Genomic DNA, 23,248 nt, shown 5'->3' with positions numbered 1-23,248 from the left:
CATTCAGTCCTACTTCTTGTCCAGACAATCACTGAGACAAAAGTTTGTATACATTTACAGGCGATAATGCTGCCCGCTTATTATTTACAATGTCACCTGAAAGTGAGAACAGACGTTCACATGGGACTTTTGTAGCCGGCATTGCGAAGTATTTACATGCCAGATATGCTAAACATTCGTATGCCCCTTCATGCTTCGGCCATCATTCCAGGGGGCAGGCTTTCATGCTGATGATGCTCATTTTAAAAAAATGCATTAATTAAATTTGTGACTGAACTCCTTGGGGGAAGAATTGTATGCCTCCTGCTCTGTTTTACCTACATTCTGCCATATATTTCATGTTATAGCAGTCTCGGATGATGACTCAGCACATGTTGCTCATTTTAAGAACACTTTCACTGCAGATTTGACAAAATGCAACAAAGGTACCAATGTGAGATATCTAAAGATAGATTCAGCACTTGACCCAAGGTTTAAGAATCTGAAGTTTCTTCCAAAATCTGAGAGGGACGAGGTGTGGAGAATGCTTTCAGTGTCTTAAAAGAGCAACACTCCGATGCGGAAACTATAGAACCTGAACCACCAAAAAAGAAAATCAATCTTCTGCTGATGGCATCTGACTCAGATGAGGACAATGAACATGCATTAGTCTGCACTGTTTTGGATCATTATCGAGCAGAACATATCATCATCATGAACACATGTCCTCTGGAATGGTGGTTGAAGTCTGAAAGCTCATATGAATCTTTAGCACATCTGGCACATAAATATCTTGTGATGCTGGTGCCATGTGAATGCCTTTTCTCACTTTCAGGTGATGTTGTAAACAAGAAGCAGGCAGCATTATCTCCTGCAAATGTAAAGAAACTTGTTTGTCTGAGCAATTGGGTGAACATGAAGTAGGACTGAGTGGACTTGTAGGCTCTAAAGTTTTACATTGTTTTATTTTTCAATGCTTTTTTTTATATAATTCTACATTTGTAAGTTAACTTTCATGATAAAGAGATTGCACTACATTACTTGTAATGGGGGAATTGAAAAATACTATTTCATTTGTATTTTTACAGTGCAAATATTTGTAATCAAAAATAAATCTAAAGTACATTTTATATTCTGTGTTGTAACTGAAATCAATATATTTGAAAATGTAGAAAACATCCAAAAATATTTAAATAAATGGTATTCTATTATTATTTAACAGTGTGATTAATCACACTGTTAAATTTTTTTTAATTGCTTGTCAGCCCTAGAAATTACATTTGATTTTTTTTTAAATATAAAAGTATATTATTTTGTAAAATATGAAATAACTGTTATTGGGCAGTTTCACAGTGAAAGTAAATACTGTACTAGTAGATTTATGATGTACTGCGTAGTATCACTCAGTTTAACACACTGAAATAATTTTTCATTTATAGCTGGATCTCTAGTATATTGAACACTACATTTATGAATGTTTTCATTCTTATCACAGAGGAATGATCAAAATAATCTTAAGAGTATCTGTTTGTATAGTGTTTGATGATTCCTGGTCATATGAACTGCTTGAGCCAACTTCTGGTGCCACTAATCCTTCTGTGGCATGGCTCAGAAAGGAAGATCCAAGCCTTCTTCATGCCCTTGTCCATCTTTCTTTGCATCCCTTGAGTACAGATTGCTATTTTGTTCCAGCAGTTACTATAACTACTCCCAGTTTTAACAATAATCTTAACTAAATTGGTTTTAAACTAAAGTAAGAATTTACTGACATTTTACCGAACAGAGAGACACCAAACAAAAGGATTGTTAGGTAATACATGGCTGCTCTGGTTGCTGTGCAAAAGTATTTTCATGCTGGGCCTAAAGTTAATTACACAATAGTTTCAGATTTTACAAAGCATAAACGTATTAGTTCTGCAACAGCTCAAGCTGTGACTGTTTCTCCCGGCACATCTTCCCAGCAGAAAAATGTCTGTGCTTAGATATCCAGCTCCTTTTATAGTTCCCCAGGCTTTGAAGTAAAGGAGTCATTCATTGCATTGCAAACAAGTGTTTGATTACTTCACCTCTCTGATATTAGATTGTCCTGTTTTGTTTGATTTGAAGTTATCAGAAGGATTCTTTATTTCCCTTCTGTGATTTCAGAGTGCACAAATCTAATTTCCCCTTCTTCCTGTAAAAAAAACTTGTATTGACTCCTTTTTGGTAATGAACCTTTGACATTCTTCCTTGCATTGTTTCAGTATTTCTGTATGTTCGTGTTCCTGTTTTTTTTGTTTTAGACTATATCAGTATCTTGCATAAAATTTTGTTATTTGCAAATTATTGGATCACTGATTTACCTCAATAATACAAAACAAGCAAAGTCATGTATGTAATGCAAAAAGCACTCTTTAATTTTGAAGTAGAAAAATAAAGAATAAAAATTATAAGCACAGCTACTGAAACAATATAAAAGTGGATAGTCTGATTATAGCCTGTCAAAATATTTATTCTTACTAGGGCCACCTATTGCCACCTGTAGTCATGTCTTGGGAGTACCTTGCTCCCCAAGTAAAACTATTGAAATCAATGGGACTGCTTTCAGTGGATCAAATTGTGGCATGACTTGTGCGGTCATGCAAGGAGGTAAGGGGCTTACAGATTGTGAGTAGCAGTTCAGTAAGGAGAATAGCGTCTGCAGGAATGCTACATCCTCCCCTTGTACAGGGGAGAAGCAGGTCAGGGTGGCTATACCTGTGTGCCAGGGGAAGAATGCTGTGCCAGGTATAAAAGCTATGCCAGAATTACCCATGAGATCCAGGGGGAAGCCCTAAGTCAGTTTGAGTTTCAGACTCACAGTCTGCCTTCCAGTAAACTCCAGGAGCAGCACAACTGTATGTTGCCCTTGACTCAAAGCTCATGGCATTTGAGTCCCAGAGTAAAGTACTGTTCAGGGTGAGAGAAGAGTAGCAAAATCTGGCCTTTATTAAAAAGATATTTGTCTAATCTAAAATAACAGGCTTATAACAAATAATTGAAGTTTTTCTTAAAAGCTTTTGCCTCTTGAATTTGGTAGATTATTTTAGATTTGTTAAAAAATTCTATTTTTTACTGCTAATGTTGTTACAAAGCAGACTCTAGACTTCTAGGCACATTTGCACCAATGCTCATGTGCTGGCCCTTCTTGTAGTGCTTGTGCTGTTTATTATGCAACTTCTAGTAAAATGATACAGATTTATTTTTTATAATATAACTTTTAGTTATGATCATTAACTTTTATTTAGCGTGTTACATTTTCAAAGTGCTGTACAATCATTAATCAATGACTGATAATGGGTGTGGGGAAAATATTTGCATAAAATCTTGAAAATAAACACTTAATCATGGAACTGTTAAGAAAGTTAGGTACATCTTTCTGCTTAGCACTTTTGTTTATGTCCCTTTGTAACAAACTTCTCATGAGGAATGCTATTGGAATCTATATATAATTACACACACAACCCATTACATTAAAGGAAGTTTCTTAAATTTGCAAAGATAAGCACTTAGAAGTTAGAAAATGCCAGAATTAAGGTTGCCTGCGAAACCTTAATTTGGTCTTCTTGTGTGTATAAATTATGGTTAAGGTTAAGATTTTGTCATGGTTATTTTTAGTAAAAGGTTGTGGGCACTAAACAAAAATTCACGAGAGCTATGACTGTCTGTGACTTTTTTACTAAAAATAACCAAGGAGGGAGGGCTGGGGGAGGAGTCGGGGGAGAAGTGACAGCTGGAGTTCCATGGGTGGACTAACAGCCTGAGCCCCATTACCACAGGGGGTAGGCATAGGCCCAGCGGCATCCACAAGAGGGTACGCACAGCCATGATGGGAGGCGCAGGGCTCTGGCCACAGCCAAGGGAGAAGGGGGGCACAGCCTCAGCTATAGCCACTGACAGCTGAAGCCAAAGAAGTCATGGAGGTCTAGTAAAGTCACGGAATCCTTGGCTAAATCATATCCTTAATTTATAGTACAGTTCTTAATTTCATGATCACACACATTTTTTTCCTCAGGACCCCTACCTTATTCACTACACAGATTATAGTGCTCACTGAATGAGCAGCTATCAATTTTTTGTTTCTCCTTATTGTTTAGTGTGTGGAACCATTCAAACTTTACTTTGCAGACAGAATTATTAATTTCCTCATGGGCTTTTCTTTGTTCATCACTATCTAGTATATGAGTTCTTCACAAACAGTTTATCTTCGCAATGACTCTGTGAGGTAAAGGGGTTGGCATAGTTTCTGTTTTACAGATGAGGACTTGAGACATAGAGAGATTGAACTCAAACATTTCGACTAAGTTTGGGTGCCCAGTTTGAGACACCTAGGACATGATTTTTTCAGAGGACTTAGCATAATATAGCACTTAATATGTTCAAAGCACAGTTCCCATTAACAGTTATGAATGCTCAGCAGTTCTGCAAATCAGACCCAAGGGTATCAAGTTGAGACCCAGTAAATAAGGAACATATACTAATAACCTGTGAAATTTTTGATTAGGTGACTTGCCTAGCATCACATAGGAACTCTGTGGCAGAAGCAAGGATAAAATCCAATTCTCTAGGGAAGTATTCAGTGTTTTAACAATGAGGCTGTCCTTTCTTTTCCTGTAGTTCTCAGTCTTATTCACCATACACCTTCCAAATTCTGACATAAATGGGGCAGGGGTTCTACGGACAGCAATCTTCTTTATTACACTACCTTGATTAATCCCCAAAGCAGGTCTAGCATGTACACTGAATAATGTGGAGTCCTGGGGAAAAATAATATGTATACATATAATTAAGGATTGTATCATAATACATACACACAATGGGATATGTGCACAGGCATCCTTAATTCTGGCACTTTCTAACTTTTGAATGCTTAACTTTGCAACCTTTTAACAGTTCTTTGTGTGTAATTTCCTCAGTTTTAATAAAGTAAACTGAGGAAACAGAAATTCCATCATGTGGCATTATATTGACACCCACATGGTTCGTCAGCAAAGTTGGAACCTTTAGATCTACAGCACAAACCTCTGCCACTTGAGTTCATTGAATATCCAGTAGCAATAGTAGGTTATGGTCCTCTATGTGGACCAGCACTAGAGGGGGTTGAGATACGCACTTTGCTAATGGTTTTCACAGATATTTGCTAACAACAGAGAAATGCTGAGGCTCAGGAATCTTGTGTTCCACTCCATGCACTGAAGGGGAGTGTTCCTTAGAGAGCACAGACTCTCCTGCCCATTTTCCACCTAGCTTGACCCCTACTGCCCCATCCCCACCAATCTGTCATGCTCCCAGTACTGACTCTTCCCCACTCCTGCTTCCTTGTCCCATGACTGTTGTCTGTGACTGCCTAGACTCATTTCCCCTTGCCCTGTCAGTTCCAGTTCCCCGTGTCTGTTCTGTCTCTCCATTCCAAGGGTCTTTGTCCTGTTAGTCCCAGTTTTCCCACCTTCACCCTGCCCACAGGTACAGAATCTCCTTGCTCAACTAGTTCGAATCTCCCTACTTCCAACTCCTGTCACAGTTACCCCTTTCCCCACCAAGTCCCAGTCTTTCCAGACTCCCTATCCCAGTCTACTCTTCTTTCCCCCCCCCCCCTTCGTCTGGCTTTTGTCCCCTCTAAAGTCAAATCAAATTAGTTCCTACTCCACACTGCCTGGGTGCCAGCAAGGAGTCATTGAGAGCACAAGAGAGAGAGATTCCCTACTGTCCGTTCCAGTGCTTGGCCTCACCCCAGAGCAGCTGAGAGAGGCCTTTACAGAGAAAGTCTTTCTGAGCCCCCATAACCCTAGACTGGAGCATGTTGTAGCTCTTTGGGGATCGCACATGCACAGTTTGATCATCACTAAGAGCTGTCGGACGCTGGAGCATGCACAGTGTAAATGGAATTTTAGGAGATTTTTAACTGTTAAGCTGCAGGAAATCTCTACTGAGCATGTGCACATTGCGATTTTTTTCATAGGTGTGTAACTTGATCAGATTTTTACTGGCACAGCCAAAGGCATATCTCTGACACAAAGGCTATCTAAAATGTGTAGTCCATAATCCAAAGCATGGGTGCTTATTTAAAGAAAAAGGTTGCCAGAATTTTTTAATATAAGCATATTAATACTTTTTGCCTTAGTGGCAAATGAAATTGCTGCAATTTTTTCGAGCTGAAATGAAAATATATCCAGCTGAGGTAGACACCTGGCACAGAAAATTTCAGCTGAAATGGTTAAAGTTTGGCAAAGTTATAAGGAACTAAAAATAGGGTCTTGTAATGAGAAGTGTCATTCAACCTTAATATGGTGTTAGAACCCCTGCCTATTATGCAGTATTTGCACATCCAGCATGAGGTGTGCTAACAAAGGTAGGTAGAAAAAATGACACAGCACCTACGTACACTATGTCTTTTTCTTACAATGGGAAGACTACTACTGATATCAGAGGGCTTGAATCAGAGCCCAAATGGATTCTTCACATACACCCTTATTGAAAAGGAAGTATATTTGGACTATGATTTGAAGTTCATTCATTGAAGTAGACAGTTTTATTATCATTAAAATAAATAAAAGACAATAGCTACTACCAGGTCTAGAGATCCCCTTTCATATTCTCTTTTCTGTTTTACTCTATATAAATTATCTTGGAAAAATATAGAAAACAGTATGAAATGGACTCTCTAGAGCAGTGGTTCTCAAAGCCAGTCCGTCGCTTGTTCGGGGAAAGCCCCTGCCGGGCCAGACCGGTTTGTTTACCTGTTGCGTCCACAGGTTCGGCCGATCGCGTCGTCCACTGGCCGCGGTTCGCCGCTCCAGGCCAATGGGAGCTGTGGGAAGCGGCGTGGGCCAAGGGACATGCTGGCTGCCCTTCCCGCAGCCCCCATTGGCCTGGAGCGGCGAACCGCGGCCAGTGGGAGACGCGATCGGCCGAACCTGTGGATGCAGCAGGTAAACAAACCGATCCGGCCCGGCAGGGGCTTTCCCCGAACAAGCAGTGGACCGGCTTTGAGAACCACTGCTCTAGAGCTTTTAGTAGCTATTTTTTTAATGGTAGTAAAATTATTTAGGGCTTAGAACAATGGTAGCAGAATACTTTTATTTTTAAAATTAGAATTTGAATGGCCATAAATAACTTTTCCTAATGTAAGAGCTGTTCTTTACTGCACAGAAAACCTGAGTGTAACAGCATTCGAATTCTCAATACATTGGCTGATAGAGTCCTGGAGGTGACTTTTTTTAAGGTAAAAGAGGGACAACTCATAGGGCAGATCATTGCAGGCTGATATTCAGAGCAATTATTATTATATCATGAAGGAAGCTGGTTATCTGTCTTCTTTGCAAGATGTACTGTTTCTAGACATTGACCACTATAAACAACTTTTATAGTCTGTTATTATAATAATTATTTGTATTATCGTGGCGCTTAGGAACTCTGGTCATGGACCAATATCTCATTGTGCTAGGCGATGTGCAAACACAGAACAAAAAGTGAGAGATTGCCTGTCTTCTGTTTCTTGTTTAAATAAAATTTAACTTCTTTTTTTAAAGGTTAATTTGAAGCCTACAGCATTTTCTAATTCAGTGTCAGTTATTATTTTCAGGTCATGTTTTAAAATCATTTGAAAATTTGCCACCTTTTCAGCCCTCCTCTGAATGAATTAGATGTTGCCAACAAACAGAATGCTTTGTTCGGGTGCATTGACAATTGGGAACCTAAATTAGAATCATACCTAGAGTTTGGGATGAATGTATTTCTTACTGGAAATTCAGAGTTATACAGCAGCTGAGAAAGTTTATAAATGTAATGGTTGTAAGTCAGTACAATTTGTAAATTTAGTGATTATATTTCTTCACTGATATTAAAATGTTGTCTCTGGGAATCGACTTGGGAAGAAAAATTTAATTAGGGTTCAGAGTCCAGTAGTACGCAGTGCTGAGAGAATGAGAGAGAGGGCATTCACAGCAGGCAAGAGGTTAAACAAGAGAGAAGATTTGGCACTTCAGCCAAATTCTGCTGTCTTTGAAGGAGCTCTGCTGAAGTGAATTGATCTACCCCAGATTTATATTAGTGTAACTGAGTGCGGAATCTGGCCTAAATTCTATAAGGAGAATTTAAATGTGAAAAAGTCTAATGAGTTGTCCAGTTCTGAAGGGCAAAATATTGATAATCTTTTGTACTTCTTCTTTGTTGTTTATTATTCTCCAGTCAAGAGTACAAGAGCTATTTCACTGTTAATTATTGTTAACATGTAACTTTTCCCTCCACTTTCCACACAGATAACTGCAAGTTTTCCAACGTGTTCTGTGAAAATTCTCAGAAGCTGGTCAACGCGCAGTTCTTTGCCCTTGCTGCTAAATACCATTCCTTGCCAAGCCTTGAAGTGTGTACCCCATTAGAACAGATGCTTGGAGCACTGAGTGGAAAGCAACACAAGAGATGTGGTATATTGGAATTTATTTTATCTTACAAAAATTTTCAGCAGGCGCTGTGGTGGCTAAAGTTAGATGAGTCTCTTGCTTTATTACTCAATTTACTTTTATTTGTAGCTACTTACTCCAGTTCACAGATTTATGATTTTTTCCCTCTTGAAATTTGAATAAAAGGCGTCACTGCACTCCCATATCTGTAGATGTTTCTAAGACTTAGCCTTAGAAGGGGCTAGCTAGGAAGGCAGACAGAAGGGAATTAGAGGTTTCAGAGTAGCAGCCGTGTTGGTCTGTATCCGCAAAAAGAAAAGGAGTACTTGTGGCACCTTAAAGACTAACAAATTTATTTGAGCATAAGCTTTTGTGAGCTTAGACATGGTTCAGTACTTCGGCAAACATCTAGTTCTATTCCCTTATTGTTTCTCCATGAGGAAAGTAAATTTTGATTGGTATTTTTGCTCTTGTTGAAGACTTCACTAGGATGGCTTTCAGCTATATCACCTCAAGCTGTTATCTCGTCTCCTATCTGAAACATCAGACAAGGGCCTTGAATTTTCATCAAATCAATAAGATTCCGCATGGTTACAGGGATTCATTCATCTTAGCAGATACTAATGGGTCTAGGTCTGTATTCAGATAAGAGACCTCTACAGAAAACCCAGAAGGGTCAGACAATTGTGCATGTGAATTGTTTTTTGGGGGCTGGAACTGTGTCCTCTTATGTGTTTGTACAGCCCCTACTGTAGTATGGGAATGTAGTATGTAGTATGGGAATAAAAACAAAAACATTTAGTGATTTAAGATCCCTTTACAGCATGCTCAGTAGGCATCTGCTAAGACATTTTAGCACTCCTTAATATAACCTTGCTTATTTTGGAACTTCATATATGGTGTGGGGAAAATTGCACATTCTTCTTGCCTTCACTGACAAACCTGGGGCCACTATAACAATTTACATGAGAAAGAATGTAAGTGTCTGTTGGACTGTCTCCCTTGATTAACTGAGCCCATGCTGAACACTCAATCACATATTCCTGTGGCAAAGAAGCTTTTACTTTAAAAATTTCATTTGAGCATGTATGTTCTGAGGCATTCTGCTCAACTACTTTGTGATGGTCCAGGAACATCAGACATATAGGAACAGTCTATATCTACAAACAAAATATGTGCTTAATGTTAAGGGTGTGAGTAGTCAGATTGGTTTTCACGTGACTACTACTGCACCCTTAGAGTTAGGCACATGCTTAAGTGTATCAGGGCTTAACATAACTTGAAAACATGATACTACTCTTGTGCTCAAAGTTAAGCACATGGTTAAATGCACTGCTGGATTGGAGCCTTAAAGACAGGATTGACACCACAAAAGGAACTGATCTTCCTTATTCCTCATCTCCTTACTTGGGCTAGAGACTGATCTCAAGTGCACCGGTATAAATCTAAAGTCTGTCCACTAACTGCAGTTATTTATATTGAATTAAAGTGGCTTGAAAGGTGACTTCTTTGCGCAGGAGTTACTCCAGATTTATCTTGGTTTAACAGATCAGAAATTGTCCTCTATTCTTTACTTGCCTTTCACCGCAATCATTTTCAAGTGTATGCCATGCGTCGCCTGGGGAAGCACATCGGCTGCCGCTGGAGTGGTGCCAAGAGCTGGGAGTCCTGGTGCCGCAGATCAGGTCCGACGACAACACCATTGTCACCCCGAGCACCAGAGGCATACTGGAGAGGAACCTGAAGGCAGCCATCCATTCACTGTACATGGAAACCCTGAAGCATAAACCGGACTAGGGTAAAGCCTTCGAACTGACCAGCAAGTGGGACGCCAGCAACCACTTCCTTGCCGGGGTGGCTTCACCCGTTTCGCTGACTGGTGGTTCATCCACTGTGCCCGGCTCAACTGCGTCCCGCTCAACAGAGCCATCCGCCATGGAAACCGAGACAAGCGTTGCAGGAAGTGCGACTACTCCAATGAGACCCTGCCCCATGTCCTGTGCAGTTGCAAGCCCCACTCCAGAGCCTGGCAGCTGCACCACAATGCCATCCAGATGAAAGCCATCGCACCACGCCTGGGGGAGGTCGCCGTGAACTGCGCCATCACCGGTACTGACAGCCAGTTGCGACCTGACGTGGTAGTCACTGACGAGGCCCAGAAAAAGATCATCCTCGTCAACGTCACAGTCTCCTTTGAGAACAGGACCCCGGCCTTCTGCGAAGCCTGAGCTCGTAAGCTGGAAAAATACGCCCCTCTGGCCGACGCCCTGAGAGTGAAGGGCTACGAAGTGCAGATGGATGCCCTGATCGTCAGAGCCCTGGGTGCCTGGGACCCCTGAAACGAGTGTGTGCTGCGGACCTGTGGGATCGGTCGACACTACGCATGGCTCATGCGGCGTCTCATGGTCTCGGAAACCATCCGATGGTCCAGGGACATCTACATCGAACACATCATCAGCAACTGACAGTACCAGGCGGTGTGAGCCGGAACGACATCATGCATCAACTATGAGAAAGAGACGGAGAGACTTTTTCCATTAGACCATATGAACTGGAACCATAAACTCACTGAACATTAAATCTCACCAAATGCGGGTGAATCCATCCTCATCATCGTATCCACTCATTATACTCCACACCTGAACATAGCCATTATATGAACAACATACCCTTATGTTTCAATGACTGTACTTTGACCCGTTAACCTTTTATTCCCAATCGGGGATATTGCAGATTATGTATTCCTTATGCCATCAGATTGTAAACCGAACTTTGTACCCCTTGGTAATCTGTATATTATTCCCTGATAACCAGAAACTTCTACGCTTAAACTCTGTAACATTTTTTTTAATTTTAACATCATCTTAATAAAATTATTAAATCCATTCCCTCCCTAAGGCTCACAATCTTGGCATTGTCTTTGACACTTTTCATTAACTGATCACATCCAGGCACTCGGTGCTCTCCTACCTTTGTTTTCTAATCGGCTTCACTCTGTACATTGTATTTAAACTCTGAAGTCCCTTCTTCTTTGCCATCCTAATAATGAGGGTTGGCCATTTATTCCATTTACTGCTGTAATTTTTTTTTCTGTCGGAATTCCTTGTCTTTCATCTCTCCAGACTATCCAAAATGTTACAGCTAAAATCATCTTCCTCTTCTGGTGCTATGAACATGTCAGTCCCCTCTCTGAGTACCTTCACTGGCTTCTCTTCCTCCTTGCATCCAACTGAAGCCCTTTATCCTTGTCTTTATGGTTGTATACGTACAGCTCTTTTTTTGCTTGCATCTTGGCTCTTTTTTCCTTTTCCATGCTTTCTCAGGCCCTGCACTATGCTCAATTCTTTCTCATTAATGTTTTTGCCCCTGCTTCTCCCACTCTTGATATTGTACCCTTTTTTGCTGCTGTCCCCAGCATTTGGACCAGATTGCCCACCCCCCACCGACCCATATATCAAGCATCTTTCTTCCTTATGTCTGTACAGAGCTAAACATGTACATTAAAGGATAGAATAATAGTTTAATAATTTTCTATACACTGTGAATGAGCTCTGTTATTGTAATATAGTAATTGTAATCCTGTTCTTTATTACACTATAGGAAGTATTACAAATATTTCATGTATTGAACTGTTTTACTATAATTGGAGTCCTTTGTATAGTGTTGCCAACAAGTCAGTGAAGACCCGTTAATCTAAATGAATTGCCTGTCATCTGGTTGAGGCAAAGTACTAAGCTACAGATTTGAAATATGGAACTTTTCGTGTGAAAACTGAGATCTTTAATATTGTTTTAGACTTTCCTGGACTGATTCCTGTATTTTAGAAAAGATGCACATTTGCTGTCCTATGTGAAATGTTCAGGAACAAATTAGAATCTTTAAAGAGGGCCTTACATACAAAGGAAAAATGTCAATTATATTATGCAAAATTATTCTTCAGCATAATTCCATTTATTGTTCCAATGTCTTTTGTAATGTTCCTTGTCATAAGAAAAACATGTCTGAGAGACACAAACACCTCCAGAGCTCTCTAACCTGTGAAACAATTTTAAAACCTTGTAATATGGATACACATAATAGTAACAACTTTTAGGGTGGGTTGTTTGAAAAGGAGCACACCAGGTCATTAAAGTGCTTTTGAAAATCCAATCCTTAAATCTGTAATAGGACTTAAAAGCTATAGTGCGGACAGGGCCATCTGGAGTGCAATTCTGAATCTAGGTCTTAGCATGGTTCTCTGTTGCTTCCTGGCATAGCTTATTGTGGGCCATATCAGATCTCCAGCTTCCTTGACCTCAGGGTATGGAATGTAAAAGATCCTGGTCCAGAGGAGAAGATTTGGAACAGGAGAATCCTTCTTGGTAGGAGATTAGGGTCTGAATGTAGGAAGGGCAGCATGCTGGAGAAATGGACCTAGAGGCGTCATTTTACCCTCCACAAATTAATGTTGCCCTAGTCAATATAAATTTACCCCCCTTTCCCCCCATGCATCTCCACAAAACCCTTCTTTAGCAGAGGTTCTGGTTCATCAGCCAGTACAGCAGGGAATTCCCCCATCAACCTGACTCCTGCAGAAGCTGTGCTGACCAAGAGGAGAAGCTGGTATAACAGGCACATGGCCTCTGTGTAGATGGACCTAGCCTGTGTGGATCCTGAAGTTCCTTTAGGAATATAGACAGCTGCTGGTTTCAAGGGTTAAACCCTCAGCCTTTTTCCACAGGAGGTGAGGGTGTACAAATCCTGTTCTCTATCAGAACAGTGCCTAGGAAACTCTTCAAGGAGAAGCAGCCGTGTTAGTCTGTATTCGCAAAAAAGAAAAGGAGTACTTGTGGCACCTTAGAGACTAACAAATTTATTTGAGCAAAGCTTCACTTTGATGAAGTGAGCTGTAGCTCACGAAAGCTTATGCTCAAATAAATTTGTTAGTCTCTAAGGTGCCACCAAGTACTCCTTTCCTTTTCTTCAAGGAGAACTTCACAAAATGTCCTGTCTTCAACATGCAATTCAGTTGACCTATATGTGGGATAATATATGTCTGTTAATTACTGAGGTAGGAGTTGTAGATGTATATTGCATCGTACAATTAATGTCGTTTTCCAAACAAATAACAGCTCCTTACACCCAAAGAGCTTACAGTCTAGAGGTACAGCAGATGCATTTCAGTACAAAATAAGACAAATCACACTTAGCCTGTTGTTAGCATGTTATAGGAAGAATGTTTCAGAGAATAAATGAGTCAGCTTTTTTCAGGAAGGGGGTTCTTTGTTTCTAAAATTACTAATTTTTGCTTGAGTCAGCTATTATTCACATTTTAAAGAGAGACTAAAAGCATAGCCACTTAAATTAGGTGAGTAATTATGAGCAAGATCTTGAGGGAGCAACAGCACAGTGCATTGCAAAAGTGTTTTAAAGAAAGATTTTTATTTTTTAAACTGGAAAATTCCCTGCAGATTTCCTCAAACTTTGCAGTTTTCCTCTGCAGTATTCCACTGGCTCTAGCTGTAAGCTTTTTCATTAGACTTCAGTATATCAGTTAATATCACAGCATGTTTGAAAAGTGGAAAAAGTTCTTCAGTCACTAAAAATCCTTACAGAAACCCAATATTTAAACTAATAATTTTACATTTTCCACCTTTTTCCCCATGTTCTGGGTCATATGCTGATGAATTAGCACAGTGGACAGATTGGAAAAAGTGGGAAGAATGAACATAAAGACCTTTATGGACCATTAGTAACTATGATGATAAGAACTTTTTATATGCAGGTAAATGTGTAGGTAGAAAGAGACACTAATTTTGAGTTGAAACCTCAGCTGGTGTAAATCAGCCTACCTGCAGGATTTGTCTCTTTGCTTTCAGTTTGCTTCTATTCAGTTTAAGCATTGGGATCTCAGACTTTGCTCACTTAATATTTTAAATGCCCCCATCTGGGCTTTGACATTTACACTGAAGTGCATGGGGTAGTATACGGTGTATATTTCATAACAATATTGCTGTTTTTGGACCAAGATTTGCCCAGTATTTCCCTTATTTGGGAAAAACTTACATTTTTGTCAAAAAGGGATTTTATTTGAACAGGGAAATAGAATATATATTATTTGGGGAAAGCTGTCTTTGAAGTGGAAAAAAGTTCTAAAGATCACAGAAATGAAGATCCTGATACTTTGGTATCTGTAATCCTCTGCTGCGCCCTCCCCCCTTCGCATCCTAATCTGTCTGAAGATACAGAAAAGCTGCAAGATCTCATCTCTCAACATAAGATTATGTCAGCACCATGCTCATGTGGGGGAAGAACCCTAAAGTTCTCAATTGGAATGGTTACAATTTTGTTTTTTTAGGAGAATCTGGGCCATAACATGTATTTTTACATTTAATGAGAAACTTCAGAAATCCTCAGTAAAACAGTAAAAATGAAATGACAAACATTGGTTTCTCCCATACTCTTTTGTTTGTTAATTTTAAAGTTTGATTTTCTTTTGTTTGTTCATAGATTCTATATTAGATTCAAAGTATTGTCATAATAGTTCATTATACAGAACCAGATGTTTAAAAAGTGCAGAGATCCTATGGATTTTGGAGAGTAGTGGGGAAAACTCTAGGATTCTCATGAACTCAGTTCAACCTTTTGTAAATAAGTAATGCATTGCGCATTGTTCCCAGTATGATGTGATTAAAGAATGAATGTAGTTATTGTCTGATTATCAGTTTCTGGACAAATTAAGACAGAAATGCAGGAATGAGGAAGGTGTATTAATCTGACTAGTTATGCAGAAAAGTGTCTCTAACTATCCTGTGTTCTTTTTTCTGTTCTGTAAGTGTGCTCTCAGGGTTCAGTTCTGCATACCTTACTTCACAAGTATTTTATGTCTCTGTATGTGTGACTCCACACAGACAAGTATCCAGGCCCACCGACAGAAATTTTCGTCCCTAGGGGGCCCGGGACAAAAGTGGTGAATCCGTCACTTCTGGAACCACCCACACCAGCCTGCAGGGCCCCCCAAGGCTTGGAGCCTGGAGCAGTCTTGCGTGCCTAGGCGCCCTGAGGCCCACCCAGGGCCCTGGGCAATTGCCCCCTTTGCCTCTCCCGCCTCCGCCCCCCCACTGGTCGGTGGGCCTGCAGGTATCATTTTTTCCCCTCTATACACATAGCTATCTCCTGCAAAGTCTCTTAGTCTGGGCAAGCAGGGATAAGCAGGTGTATGCCTGCCATTTATCCCATCCCCCAAGAAAATAGTCAGGAGTGGGCCTTGACTTTGTCCCCTCAGGACAGCTGAGGCAGTGTGAGGATAGTACTCTGTTGGTAAGGATCAGTAGTGGATTACTACTCCTTGCAACAAATGGGGAGCAGGTAAAGAATTGTGCTTTTCTTGCCTCCATTTCCTCGGTAAAACTGATGATGGCTTGAAGTGCATCTATTTTGAGATGATCAGCAAACATGCAGAATTAACAGAGTGGTCATAATTTTAAAGTGCCAGAATCAGCAAACTGTGTTGTGAGAATGTTTCCCAACACTGCCTTTATGTTTCCTCTGAGTATAGGTAAATGTAGTTGTACTAAAGTACATGAAAAAGAGCTAAACTAAATTCCTGTGGGGAGGAAGGAATAAGAGATCACATTTTGTAGTAGCAATTTTTTGTCATACTAGATATTTTATTCTGTGTTTTGTTAGTATTGCTTACAATATTACTGGTATTGCTCTAATGTTGTTTTTCAGTTTCACTAAATCATCTTTGATTCAGAAGTATAATCATAAGAGCATTCTTACAACTTCTTAATGAAAACAAAACTGCTACAGTCCAAAACCACTGATATATTCAGATATAAACTTTTTAAAAATATATATTTATGGATAGATGTTGATTTCATTTGAGGACTATGAAGGCCAGACAGTCTGAATTGTATTAATATTTCTGTTTTTCTGATCTCTTAGAAATCAAAACCGATGAGTTTATGAATAATAAGAAATCTCATGAAGTGCAGAAGATGTCAGAATTGATAGACAGCATTGCAAATTTTTGTGGTATAAAGCAGGTAAGAATGTACTTTTCAGTGTGTGTTACCATATAATTTACAAATACTTGGCTCATCTTTTCTATCTTGTTCAAATCCTAGATTTTGATATATACTTAATGTGGATTTTATTTTTCATTTTAGTAATAGTGATTGAAGGGGAAGCCTTAGAGCAAAGCTGAGGGGCTCTTTACTCACCCCATTGTTAGCTTCAGGCAAATAACCTTTCCAGTCATTATTACAATTATGAATCATGAAAAATAGTCATGATTTTATATGCTGAGCAGTTAAAAGCTGCACTGTGTGTTGCCAGAAATTTTGTGTTCCGTGTACGGTAGTGATAGAACTAGAATAGTAACTAATAGAGAAGCAGAACTTCATTCTCTACATTCCATTAGGCTCATAAAAATAGCAAATAAAACAGAATACAGTATCTGACAAGTTTTAAATGTAATTTTTTCTATTTTTGCACTAAAGAATTGGAATTCTTGGAATTATTGGAATGGAATTATTGGAATCCCCCCTCTTTAATGCCATCCACCATGATACAAAACACTCATTTGGTGAGTGAAACTCAAACCAACTCATTTGTTGGTCCAACTGTTCCTGGCTCCAGACTCATAAGTAGCAGGTCAAAGTGACTTCAGCCACTCCTCTACTCCCTGGTAGCAGTCTGGTCGTGGATATGATGGACGCTCAGCAATTTCATATACACCTCTACCCTGATATAACATCACCCGATATAACGCGGGTTCGCATACAATGTGGTAAAGCTCCAACACGCTGCTCTGAGCTGCGTGTTAAGGGTACTGGGCCGGGGCTGAGGGCTTGGATAAGGGGCAGAGGGTCTCGGGGCGGTCAGGAATTCCCTCCGCCCCAGGGTCTGGGAGCCAGGAGCTGTGGGGGGCACTTTTGGGGGCCCTGCAGTCCCAGAGTGGCCCGAGGGATTAGCAGGAGACGGGAGCAGCCTGCTCCGCTTCCCTCGCCCCCGCCCCAGCCGTGTCACTCGGGAGGGAGCTTGGGGGAAGGGATTCCCGCCCCTCGCACTCACCAGCAGCGGTGGAAGCAGAGCAGCCTGGCCCCAACCTGCTCCACTCCACCAGCTCCCAGCCGCGGCGCTCCACTTCCTGCCGCCGGTGAGTGCGGGACCTTTTCCCTACACCCTGCTCCCCTTCCCCCTCCTCCTCCCAGTGACACAGCTGGGGCCAGGGCAAGGAAAGTGGAGCGGGCTGGGGCCACATCACTCCACTTCCCGCCGCTGGTGAGTGTGGAGGGCGTCCTTTCCCCAACCTCCCCACAGTCACTGGCAGCGGGAAGCGGAGCAGTCCGGCTCCAGCCCACTCCACTCCGCCAGCTCCCAGCCACAGCGCTCCACTTCCCACCACAGGTGAGTACAGGGGGCGTCCTTTCCCCAACCTCCCCACGCTCACTGGCGGCAGGAAGCGGAGCGCCGCAGCTTGGAGGTGGCGGAGTGGAGCAGGCTGGGGCTGCGTTGCTCCGCTTCCCACCACTGCTGGTGAGCACCTGTCAGGGGGTGGGGGGTGTGAATTGGGGTTGGTGCAGTCAGGGGCAGGGAGTAGGGCGGTTGGGTAAGGGGTGGGGTCCTGGGGGTGATTAGGGACTGGGGTCTCTGGAGGGGGCAGACAGGGAACAAGGAACGGGGGGACCGAAGCAAGTTCAATATAACGTGAGTTTTTTTGTCTCCCAAGGACCACGTTATATCGGGGTAGACGTGTAGATGTTAAATAGTATGCAGTGTATATACTTGTGGGACTCACTAGGTGAGGCAAAGGAGAAGTTGCCCACCACAGCTTTCTGCATATATTCTTTGGATATGTCTACACTCTGAGCTAGAGGTATAAATTCTGGCTTGAGGATACATACCCATGCTACCTTGATGAGAGCTAGCATGCTAAAAATAAAGCTGTGGTGGGAGGGCTAGCCGCTGCAAGTAAATACCCATGTGACACAGTAGGAACATACTTGGGGAGCTAAACCTTTTTAATACATTCTATTCTTAGTGTGCTGTCTCGTCCAGCACTAGTGTGGGTATGTCTCATCCAGCTTGAAATATAGACATATCCTGAGATAAAAGATTGGAACCACCTCAGTGTGCTAACTCTGATTCCTGGTACAATTGGTGCAATCAGCCAGCACTCTGTCTTTATTTGATTGACAATTGACAATAAAAGATGTGTATTTTTAACCTGTGAGTATGTACATTTATTGGTTTCAAGCATCTTTGGCCAAAGAATTGATTCTTTTGGTGGTTGTTTTGAAAAAAATAACTTAGGACCATTGATGTTAATGAAAAACACGGCTATACCGTATGTCACTAAATATGAAATACAGATGGCTTTATGTTAACTTTATTCCATCATTCAGTCATATACTGTAACAATTTATTTGTTCAGTTACAAATCCCTAATATATGAGAAGAGCTTTCCAGTTACATTTTTTTTAAAATTCTCCTTTTTATTTATTAAAAAGCAACCTCTTTTGTTTTAGTTACCTTTAAACTTTAAAAAATAATATGAATTGTAAAGTTTTAGGAGAGTTTTTTTCCTTATTGATTTCTTTCAATCCTGCTGACAGAACAAAATATATATATAACATTTAATTAAAAAATATAGAGCAATGAAAACATAACACGTTTTACAACAGCACAGCTGTCCTCAGAGTGTTTCTTTCAGAAATTACAGATCACTGAAGGATTGAAAAGTGCCCTTAGATTCACCTCCGTATCTATGATGTATAATGGGTGGTAAAGGATACTGTTCTCTTGTGGTGCTTTATTATGTATTCTAACAAATAGTAAAATGGATATGAAAGCAGAAATGTTATGCTTATTGTAATCACTTTCAAGTTAACTGTTTGAGTTAAAACATTTTACAAGAGTTTTAAAGTTTTGTTACTTAAAAAATAAGTTTTCTACCCCATTTTAGTATTGTTCCTAATACACACTGTTACTGAAACATCATACAAATGGAACTTTATATAAAGGTTTTTGTTTCATTCTGAAAATAAGCTAGTGTAATTCTTGTTTTCTTTTACACATATTTGTAAAATTTTCCTTGGAAGATGCAGTATGCACAACAAATTCATTCAGTGTATGAAACAAATAAGATTTAATTCTGCATTTATTATGTATTTCATTCAAGGCTTGATGCTGGGAAATGCTCACAGTCTTCTGGAAAATGATGTCCATGCCTGTATTGGGCCAGGAACTATGTTTAAACATAGTACCCAGCCCAATATGGACAGAACTTTTGTAGTTTATTATGTCCCGGAAATTTCATTATAAAAGTTCATGCTTGGCATGTATATCATAGTATGTTGAGTATCTTTCCTTATATGGAATTACAGCAGGGATTAATTTAGTCCAGTATGTTTGTTTCAGCATATAATCACTGCCTATTTTTAAACCTATATTTTCTTTTTACTTTATAAAGACCACAAATGTTAAAAGTGTAGGGTGTTTATCTATATGTTTTTTTTCACTAGATAATAAATGAAAATATCTTGTCAAAACAGTTGTACATCTTTACAGCCACTAGAGGTCATGATAATAGGTTTCTGAACAATTCACAATCTGAATGTATGTCCACTTAGTTCCTTTCGTAGGAATAGTAATCCAAATGCTATCTGAAGGTTGGGGTGTGGGTAGGATCATGACACATTCTGCATCACAATAATATCTATCTATCTTCGAATTCCATCCTGTCATTATTTATTAACTAACTGGCAAAAACATTCCACATGTTCCTTTCTTGTCTTTCTTTTAGATCTTGTGGCAGGCATCTGGTGTGATGGTGGAGAGGGTGGCAAGTGAACTATTTTTACAAAAGTCACAGCCAAAGTCTATCTCATCTCTCTTCCACCAAAAGTGTGTGTATACACATGTCACCCAAAGAATTTAAGGATTAAGTTGGAAAACATAGAGAAAACCGACAGAAAGAAAGCAATAGGAAAAAACCCCAACATATTCTTAATCCTTGCATAATATCTGAGTCATAAATTCAGTCTGTAATTAGTTTTACCCGAATCATAAATACTCTCTGCTCCGTGTAGTCCCTTTCTTGACTTTTATCCAAAAATACCTGGGTTACTAATTCTCGGATTTCTTGGCTTGAATAAAAATTATAGCATCCTCAGGACTTCAAAAAATAAAACTGTCCTTTTTATTCCAGCCTTGCTGAATTCAAAGGTACTGCCTGGTAACTAAGTATGTGCAGTTCATCTTAAGCCTGGGTCAAACCTTTCATGCCTGTTCACATGGTTTGGCATAAAATCAGAGCAGATGTTCAAATGAGACATGTTAGAGTCCAAAAATCCTTGGATCAAGTTATTCAGGAGCATATACCTAACACACAAGATTTTATATATAGTTCATATAATTCTTAGCAGATATTGGATGAAAGGAAATTTTTGTAACATTCTGTTGAGAAGTGGCTCTCTGTTTCCTACTCCGAAATCTTACCAAGCATTGGACTGGGGCCTCATGTACAATCAAAATTCACATAGTGCAAGACACGGGATTGTGCAAAGTTGGTGTAAAGTTCTTACTTTCTGTCCTGTTCCTGCTGCTATTATGTGCACTGCTTCACTGCATTATGTTAGTTCCATGGGTTGGAACTATCTTACAGTTATAACAAGCTTCAGAGTAGCCGCTGTGTTTAGTCTGTATCCGCAAAAAGAACAGGAGTACTTGTGGCACCTTAGCGACTAACAAATTTATTATAAGCTTTTGTGGGCTACAGCCCACTTCATCGGATGCGTAGAATGGAACATATAGTAAGATGGTGGAAGTAAGATGATAGGTGGAAGTTACCATACAAACTGTGACAGGCTAATTAGAGAGGCTAATCTCACAGTTTGTATGGTAACTTCCAACCTATCTGTATATATGTATATTATATCTTACTATATGTTCCATTCTATGCATCCGATGAAGTGGACTGTAGCCCACGAAAGCTTATGCTCTAATAAATTGGTTAGTCTCTAAGGTGCCACAAGTACTCCTGTTCTTTTTACAAGAAGCTGAAAACCTAGGCGTTCCAACTTTCTTATCATCGACGGACATCAGGAAAGGTGTATGGCATGTGAGCTCCTACCTAAGGCATCTGTAATATGTCAATGCAAGATCACCCTTACTTTGGAGTGATCTTCCTTGGGTTGGTTACACCGATTTGGCTTCCCAGGTCTGCCAGCAGTGGCTCAAAGTGGCTACACTTGAGAATATGGCCCATTAATTTTTGATTTTACTTTTTTTTTAAACAACATGAAATTATGCACAAAAGTACATTAAAAGACTTTAAAAAATCAGGAGGCTGAAAGTCATGATTATTTCATTGACTGTGTTTCTGTGATAGAACTAAACCAGTTTTAACATATTTGTATTTTAAAACCAGAAGCTGAGCAAAATAAAAGTTAAGTAAATTATTAAATCTATACTTCTTTTTCTTAGGGAAATGTTTTTTATTAGCATGTGTTTGAAACATGTCTTATTTGTTGTTCATTAATATGGTACATGCTATTTTTAATTCATTCTGTTATCTTTACTCTAGGTGATTGACCTAGGCTCTGGAAAAGGCTACCTAAGCTCCTTTTTATCCATGCAATATAATCTAAAGGTTTATGGAATTGATTCCTCAAACACCAACACTTATGGAGCTAATGAAAGGAACAGGAAATTGAAGAAACATTGGAGAGCTTATCAAAGTCGGGCAAGAGCAAATGTCAGAGACCAAGTGTTGGAAGAGCCAAAGCATAGGGCAGTGCAAGATGAAATGAAATGTAGAGCAAATATCAGTGAAAAGCTTTTAAGTACTAACAACAGTCTTTTAAGTCAGGACCGGACGGCTAGCTCAGATTCTGTTCCTTTGGAAATTACTAGTGCTTTCACAGACTCTGCTATGTTGAAAACCGGCAAACAAACTGAACCTCACTTGGTGGCTCAGACACAGTCTGACGGGAATAAAAGTTCTGAAAATGCTTTTTCTCTTCTAAACATTCTACCTGCTGATGCTGTAGAAGCTGTTTCTTCATCTAAATATAACATGGAGCTCTGTGAAGAGGAAAAAGAGCGAAGAAAAATGGCTTCCATCAAGGCCAAAGCAAGCAAGTCAAATGACTCAAACATTTATTTGCCATTGACTTCATACATCACTGCAGAAACAGAACTCCGTGATATCATTACGGATCTGGAGGTTATTTCACTTATTAGCATTCTTATTTTTGAAGTACCAGTGTCAGATTCTCCATTGCTTTTGCACCTTGTGTATACATTTTCACCTGTGCAAAGTGATTGTCAAGTGGTGTAGAATGCTCTCAGCAGTGTGACTGGACAATTTTGACTTGGTAACACTTCACACCCATTTTGCATAATCATTTCTTACTGATGCCTTTTTTTTTTTCCTATTTCAGAAGATGTGCTGGACTACTTTTGGCTAGGTGAATTAAGCACTACTTAGAGCTTATCAAGTGGCTGAAATTACCACTTAAAACAAAGTTAACAGTAACTGTGCAATAATATTCATCAACTGTCCTGTAACTTTACTTTTCTAGTTACATATTACACATGAAATTACAAGGAGAGTAATTTATATATACATGTTATTCAGGAGAATATATTTTGCATTCAAAACAACTTTTGTGAAATGTATTGTTATTTAGTAATTAAAATGTACATAACCTGAAATTGAAATTTAGATATGAAATACTTTATATGGTACAGTATAATAACCACTTTTATGGAATTGCCAAATAATTTTATTTATAAGCATCATTTTTTTTACAGTTTGGATTTTCGGACTTAAAGATAATGATCGTTTAATAATCGAC

The 23,248-nt window shown here is 39.7% G+C and overlaps 1 protein-coding gene across 3 annotated transcripts in view; it reads left to right on the top strand.

Annotated features, from left to right (window-relative positions):
• Positions 1–23,248, top strand: part of METTL25 (methyltransferase like 25) — a 96,438-nt gene that overhangs the window by 9,998 nt on the left and 63,192 nt on the right. For 2 of the 3 annotated variants that reach the window (XM_043492694.1, XM_038411151.2), the window contains exons 2-4: positions 8,256–8,420; positions 16,326–16,426; positions 21,973–22,614. In XM_043492694.1, coding sequence (XP_043348629.1) covers positions 8,256–8,420; positions 16,326–16,426; positions 21,973–22,614 — 908 coding nt within the window. The remainder of the gene's footprint in view (positions 1–8,255; positions 8,421–16,325; positions 16,427–21,972; positions 22,615–23,248) is intronic. The other variant, XM_043492697.1, reaches the window with a different exon arrangement.

The sequence above is a fragment of the Dermochelys coriacea genome, chromosome 1 (assembly GCF_009764565.3).
Source record: "Dermochelys coriacea isolate rDerCor1 chromosome 1, rDerCor1.pri.v4, whole genome shotgun sequence".
Classification (NCBI taxonomy): Eukaryota; Metazoa; Chordata; order Testudines; family Dermochelyidae; genus Dermochelys; species Dermochelys coriacea.
This window is presented reverse-complemented; position numbering and strand designations above follow the sequence as displayed.